General features: G+C 44.5%; 1 protein-coding gene across 1 annotated transcript in view; it reads right to left on the bottom strand.

Annotated features, from left to right (window-relative positions):
- mettl15 (methyltransferase like 15) overlaps window positions 1-7,792 on the bottom strand; it is a 165,787-nt gene that overhangs the window by 60,106 nt on the left and 97,889 nt on the right. Inside the window, exon 2 of the mRNA XM_037695314.1 lies at window positions 6,573-6,709. Coding sequence (XP_037551242.1) covers window positions 6,573-6,709 — 137 coding nt within the window. The remainder of the gene's footprint in view (window positions 1-6,572; window positions 6,710-7,792) is intronic.

Genomic DNA, 7,792 nt, shown 5'->3' with positions numbered 1-7,792 from the left:
ATTCATGTGTACACCCAAGTACTTGTAGCTGGAGACCACTTCCACCGCAGATCCTCTTATGTTCAGGGGGGTGTAGGTGTTTTTGTTCCTTCTGAAGTCCACAATCATCTCCTTTGTCTTCTTCACATTGATGTGAAGGTTATTCTCTCTGCACCAGCTCTCCAGGTGTTCCACCTCTTGCCTGTAGCTGGACTCATCATTGTTTGTGATGCATCCCACCACCGCTGTATCATCTGCAAACTTTACAATGTGACAGCCTGGATGGGTAGCTGCACAATCATATGTGAGCAGAGTAAACAGAAGGGGGCTCAACACACATCCCTGAGGAGAGCCAGTGCTGAGGGTTATGGTGGAGGAGGAGAGGTTGTGGATCCTCACTAACTGTGGTCTGTTTGTTAAAAAGTCTAGTACCCAGTTGCAGATGGAGGGGCTTAGTCCTAGTGTGGATAGTTTGTCCATCAGGGTTTGGGGGATCATGGTGTTGAAGGCGGATGTGAAGTCCACAAAGAGCATACGGACGTAAGAGTTTTTCTGCTCCAGGTGGTTGAGTGCAGTGTGGACCACAGAGGAGATTGCATCCTCTGTTGATCGGTTCTCACGGTATGCGTACTGATGAGGGTCCTCGTTGATGTTGATGGTTGTTTTGATGTGAGTCATGACCAGTTTTTCGAAGCATTTAGCAACTATCGGGGTGAGGGCCACTGGCCGATAGTCATTCAGACCAGTCACTGTAGAGCTTTTTGGGACTGGGATGATGGTGGCAGTCTTCAGGCAGGTGGGAACTGTCTCCAGGGTAAGTGAGGTGTTAAAGATGTCTGCCAGCACCTCACAGAGCTGATCAGCACATTCCTTCAACACTTTTCCGGGGATGTTGTCTGGGCCAGTTGCTTTGTGCGGATTAATCCTCCTGAAGGTACTCCTTACTTCTGCTGAGGTCACGCTGAGATGCTCTTCATCCGGTGGTGAGGTGAGTCTGGTGCTGGGTGGTCTGTTCGGGTCTTCAAAGCGTGCATAGAACTTGTTGAGGGCATCAGGCAGAGATGGGTCTTTGGGGCATTGTTCACTCCTTCCTTTATAATCTGTTATGCACTTAATGCCCCTCCACATGCTCCGAGGGTCTTGTGAGATGAATTGACCCTCGATCCTCTTTGCATATGCGGCCTTGGCCCTCTTAATACCAGCAACCAGCTCTTTTCTTGTCCTACTCAGCTCCTCTGAGTTTCCAGACCTGAAGGCAGTGTTCCTGGCTTCCAGCAGGGTACGCACCTCTGCATTCAGCCAAGGTTTTCTGTTTGGGTAGCTTTTAACATTTCTGATAGTGGAGACTGTGTCAGTACATGTACTAATGTAACCCAGTACTGAGGATGTGTATTGGTCAAGATCAAGCGAACCTCCATTTTCAGCAGCTTCTCTGAAAACCTGCCAGTCTGTTCGATCAAAACAATCTCTCAGTATGGGTCCACTGTCCTGGCTCCAACATTTAACTTTCTTTTGTACCGGTCTGGAGCGTCTCAGCGGGGGCATGTAAGCAGGAGCCAGGAAGATTGAGATGTGGTCTGACAGTCCTAGGTGGGGGCGGGGTTCGGCTTTGTATGCATCTTTTACGTTCGTGTAAACACGGTCCAGCGTGCGGTCTCCACGTGTTGGAATCGTCACATGCTGATTAAAGCTTGGGAGACAGTCCTTTAGATTCACGTGGTTAAAGTCTCCGGCTACAACGTAAAGAGCCTCGGGGTGTTTGTTCTGCAGCGAGCTGATGATATCATGAAGCTCCTGTAGTGATTCATTAGCATTAGCGTCCGGAGGAATGTAAACAACTGTGATAAAAGTCACTGTGAACTCTCGGGGTAGATAATGTGGCCGACATTTCACTGTTATTTGCTCCAAAGCCTTCGAGCATGAGCTATTTACAACAGTACAGTTCGTGGACCAACTCTTACTCACGTAAATGCACACTCCGCCCCCCCGTGATTTCCCCGTTAGCTCGCTGCAGCGGTCCGCTCGAAAAAAAAGTCTGTCATCCAGCTGGAAGACTGAGTCCGGCGTTTCACTTGTAATCCACGTTTCCGTGAGGCAAAGCACTGCACACTTCTTCATCTCTTCTGAGGCGCCCGCTCTCAGACGAAGTAAATCCACCTTGTTGTCCAACGAGCGGACATTCGACAGAAAGAGAGACGGCATGGGGAGTTTACCGGCTTTAGCGTTAGCTCGTAGCCTCACCATAACCCCCGCCCGGCATCCTCTCCTCTTAAGCCGGGAGCAGCGCTTCCTCTTCTGCCCGCTGGAACGCCTCTGCTGCAGCTTCCAGGTAGATGACTTTAAGATCTGCATTCTGCCGAGCGTAGCTTTGAGTTTGTTGCTGATTTCTGCTATATTTCGTGGCAAATCCGCTCCTATTCTCATCAGTTCGGTTCGGCTATAGTTCACACGCATAAATCGCGCGGAGTCAGGCACAGAGTCAATATCAAAACTTCTAAAAACTGGGATGGTACCGGGAGCCTGTGAAGCTGCAACTGCTCTGAGCGCGGCCATCTCAATATCAATATTATCAATATTATCAAAGCTAAATGACATTAGCCAACACAATAATATCTATACAGTAGTCCCTTGTTTATCGCGGAAGTTTTGTTCCACCCCTCCTGGCAATAAGTGAAAAACTGCGATTAAGAGACGCTATGTTTATTTTAATATTTATATATATATTAAGGCTTTAGAAACCCTTCCCACTCTTGCAATGTGCTAAACTCTTAAGCATGCATCATTTTAAGAACATACATACAGTACTGTATATGTAAATACTAAATTTTACTCACCAGGCTCTGTAGAACACAGCAACAGTGGTTTGACTTGGTTCTGTATGACCCACTTCATTTCTGCAGACTATCCTGCTACAACAAAGCCCCAAATCAGTCCTCTAAACTCTTAAACCTACAAATTTTAACTACATACTTATAAGTAGCTACTAAATTTTACTTACTGGTACTAGCTCTGCAGCTAAGCTACACGAGCTAGACCAGGGCTATTCAACAAAACTGCTCAGGGGACCACAGTCTCTGAAAGCCAATAGCTCGGGGGCCGGACATCCAGCAATTAAAATCTTTATGTAAATAAACCAAAGTTTAAATGATCTGTTACTTTTTAAATTTGTTTATTTTATTGCATTGAATCATGCACTGCCTGGCAAAAAAAAAAAGTTGCCACCTGGATTTAAATAAGTAAATGGGCCAAGCCTCCTATTGGAAAATTACTGCATGGGTGATTATATTTCAGCTGCAGCAAGGTATTTAACCCCAACTGGTGCAATGAGTTGCTTCTCATTTCTTAAACAACCATGTGGAAAGACTCATGGCGTGGTCGTGGAAAAGATGTCCATCTGTTGGAGAAGGGTCAAATCATTGGCATCAAGCAGAGGAAACATCTAAGGAGATTGTATAAACTACTAAAATTGGGTTAAGAACTGTCCAATGAATTATTAAAAACTGGAAGGATAGTGGGGACCCATCGTCTTCCAGGAAGAAATGTGGCCGGAAAAAAATCCTGAACGATCGTGATCGGTGATCATTTAAATGTTTGGTGAAATCAAATGGAAGAAGAACACCAGCAGCACTCAGGGCTGTGGTTCATAGAGACAGTAAGAACATTTAAACATGCACCATGTGAAGGAACTCAAGGGACTGGGACTGAACAGCTGTGGAGCCTTAAGAAAACCACTAACCAGTGAGGCTAACTGGGAAAAAAAGCTTCAATTAGCTAGGGAGCATAAAGATTGGACTCTGGAGCAATGGAAGAAGGTCATGTGGTCTGATGAGTCCAGATTTACAGCAAATGCATGCCGTAATCAAAGCTAAAGGCGGTCCAACAAAATAATCGTGTGACCTTTTTTTTTTTTGATGGTAACTTTTTTAGGGGGTCAGGCAGTGTAAACCCAAAATCCTCCTCCACCCCCTGCACCAAAAAAAAAAAAAAAAAAAAATTACATGTGCATCTCTGGAGCTCTCGGGTTCACCGGTGTCTGGAGGTCCGGTTCTGGTTGAAACGCATTTGGGCAGAGGGTATACCTTCTGTTGGCCGGCGTGGGACCGTAGGTGTTTGAATTTCAATTGAGCCCAAGTCTGGATGAAAAAGTCCAGATGGGCTACAAAACAGCTCTGGACCTTCGGTGCACGTCCTCACTTAGAAGTCCTCGTGGACCAGCTACCAGCTCTCAAGATTCACCAGTGGGTCTGGAGGTCCGGATCTGGTCCAGATGCAGCTCTTGAGCGTCAAAGCACATTTGGGGGAAGGACAGGCCTCTGTTGGCCAGAGTGGGACCATAGGTGGTCGAATTGAATCTAAGTCTCAATGAAAATAGTCCCGATGAGATACAGAACAGCTCTGGACCTTCCGCACATCCCCACTTAGAAGTCCTTGTGGACCAGCTACCAGCTCTCAAAATTCACAGATGTGTCTGAAGGTCCGATTCTGCTCCAGTTATGATCCAGTTCGGTGGATTCAGTGTGGTGTCTCTGCATCCGCTGGGCGCTGATCAGATCAAAATTTTCCCTCTGGTTTTTCAGCAGAAGGAAACGGGGCTTCAGGGCAGGGCCCTGTTGCCTTCTGGGAAATGTGATCATTATGAGAGGAAATACAGTGGAGCCTTACTGAGAAACAACTACAAAATGGCAGCACCTGTCTGAAATAAATATATATATTTTTTGTAAAATTTTTACTGTACAGTACTGTCTCTAGTACTGTCCCAATCACATGAGGAATGTTATATATTTTTTTTCCAATATTATATATTACCAATTGTACGATCACAAACCACAGTAGAGCGAGTCTGCGAAAGTCGAACCGCGAAGTAGCGAAGGACTACTGTACTGCAGACAATTTTAAAAACGAGTAAAACCTTAGTGTAGGAATAGCTGTGATTGGTCCCCAGCACTTGTAATTGCAAAGCCAATTGATTGGACATCTATGCCTAAAAAATTGGCATTAACTGTTGGAGTCAATGCTCAATTCATGCCACAGATATTGAGCTTAAAATGTATGTCAGAGTAGATGAGAGTAGTTTAGAACACATGTTCTAAGCTCTAACAAATCGTATGGCAAGACAGTATGTGCCTTCAATTTTAACATTACACCAAACAGCTCTGTGCCATTTCTCAACATATGATGATCTAGGATATAAATCCTATTAATAAGCCAAGCAACCCAAAGAGCCAACACTATGTGGACTTGTAAACAACTTGTCTTTTGGTAGTAAACATTTTTTATCCATCAACACTGACAGTTAATACAGAACCTAATTTACAAGCCACAGAATGCACAATAGATATGGCAAATAATTAAAAATATCTTATTAATCTGTGGAACCTTATTTATAACTGCAGATTCAAGGTTTGTTCAATAATGAATCATGCCTTTTCAGATTTATGTTTACAGTGGGTGCAACAATTACAAAGCTTCCAGTGTAGGTAAGTCATAGCAACAGGAATAATGATGCAGAGAGCAGCATGGCTCAACATGCAGGAGGAAGATCGTATTACAGACATGGCTGAGTTTTCTCAATCTAATGTTTATTGAGGAGCTTGGATACCACATTATTCTCAGGGTTTAGTAAAACTTTGTTCTGACTGACACCAACGTTCAATAGTTTGAATTAAGGGTATACTTTCCTCCAGACACAAGAGTACGGAAGAGAGAGAAAATCCTCTAACACTGACGTGCACAGCGTAGGCAGGCAGGGTCTTTTACTCAGGCTCCCAACAATACTGGTTAATTGCTAGATTTCTCTAGCCTCTCTCAACTTGCATCATGAGTAGGCGTGGAAGAGTTTACAGTGGGGGTATATTGCTGCTGACAGAATACAGTGTTCTTATTTACTCTCCATTAATTGTCATTCCCCGCTCACAGGCACATGTCTCCGGCAGATTCCCTTGAGAGAGGTTTCCCCAGAATCTACGTAAAAGGATTCCTTCCCACGCCACAGTCTTAGGAACATCTCAATTTCATCCACCCGCGCCTTGCTCATGCGAACACACACACTCCTGCTCACCCTGGCACTGTCCTCGTGTCTCCCTGTTCGCTCACTTTTAAGTTCTCGGTTTCTGTTTTTTTCTTTGCTCGATCTTTCTACCCATCCCCATAACTTATAGATCCTTCGTGGGAGGCAGCATCTCCCTCACACAGCAGGCGTGGGCCCTTACACTGACAAATGACATGCAGAGCCCACCAGCTTTGCGTGGGGGGAAAATAGCTTTAAGTTAAGAAGGAAGGATGATTTGATTGGATGGTGAAACTCAGGGGTTGTTTCTTGGCAAGCTCTATTGGATCGGGTTCAGGGAAGAAGTGAGAAATAGAGGGAAAGCTGCATTACTGCTGTTCATCAAACCCACAGTATGTTTAAGAAAAGAATGACCACAAAATCTAACACTTCTTAAAACTGTCAAGCTGTCAACTGTGATAATAAAAACTCACTGAGAAATATTAGTCTTGTTACAGTATTATTTTTTGTCTAGACGTGTTGTAGTTTTAGGCAATGGCTTGTGTTCAAGTAGATAAAAAAATAAAAAAATAAATCAAACACTCACGAGTGTTCCTTGGCCAACTGCTGGGCCAGAGAAAATGCTGTAGGATCTCGGTCCAAGGCCAGGACTGTGACTTCAGGAACCGTGCTCAGAATTTCTTTGGTATGGCCACCACCTCCAAATGTCATATCCAGGACCACCTACGTGCAAGAAAGAAAGAAAACAACACATTCTTTCTCACAACAGGGCGCTTTAAACACGATTCATCATAATCATCGCAATGTAAGTTCATCATTAAGTGTTTCGTTTTACGTGCTCAAGTATAACATCGATAGACTGTTTTCTGCCTCATTTGAAGATACACAAGTTCTATATTAGAGCAAAACATAAAGGATTTTCCTGATGCATGTTCAATAATCCAGGTAGAAAAATCTAAAAAAGTTAAATCTGGTCCTCTGGACATTCAAAAAAACAAAACAAAGCAAAATCAACAAAAAAATGTAGAAACGTTTCGTCTCTCATCCGAGAGACTTCCTCAGTCTGAGGTGCTGTATTCAGCTCAGTCTCTTAAATAGCACCTTCTCAGAGTGGATCAACCAGTTTTGCTGCTGACAACCAGAACCAGCTGATCACATGCTCAAGAAGGACCATCAGCCTAACAATGGATCATTAGCACCTGATGGCTGTTTACTGTTCACAGAGGGCTGAGTGATACTAGCAATCACAGCATTGTAAGAGGGGGACAGTTGAACCCGGAGGCTCCACCCCTGTTTAACGATGGACGATTTCTTTTCACAAAGATGGCCACATCAACTCTGTGGATAAATACATCAAGTTCACACGAGAAGATGTAAAAAATGGCAGGTTGGCTTTCTTGGACTGTGAGGTCTCAGTCTCTGATAGAGGACATTTGCAAACTGAGGTGTACCGCAAACCCACCCACACAGACCAGTATTTGCAGTTTGACTCCCATCACCCTTTGGAGCACAAGTTAGGAGTCATCAGGACTCTGTATCACAGAGCAGACAGCGTCCCCACTAGCTCAGGAGCCAGGCAGAAGGAGAAATCCCACACAAGACAGGCTCTAGAGCAATGTGGATATCCTAACTGGGCCTTCCTAAAAGAAGAAACCCAAACAGGACTCCAGTCAGCCATCAGGTGAAAAGGAGGAACCCAGACCCAGACCAGTGGTCATTCCGTATGTTGAGGGAGTATCAGAGAAACTGAGACGTTTATTTTCTAAACATAACGTCCCAGTGGCTTTTAAACCCCAAAATACATTA

Source organism: Nematolebias whitei, chromosome 2 (assembly GCF_014905685.2).
Source record: "Nematolebias whitei isolate Nwh7 chromosome 2, NemWhi1, whole genome shotgun sequence".
Classification (NCBI taxonomy): Eukaryota; Metazoa; Chordata; class Actinopteri; order Cyprinodontiformes; family Rivulidae; genus Nematolebias; species Nematolebias whitei.
Note: the sequence above shows the minus strand (reverse complement) of the source record. Positions and strands in the feature narration are given on the sequence as shown.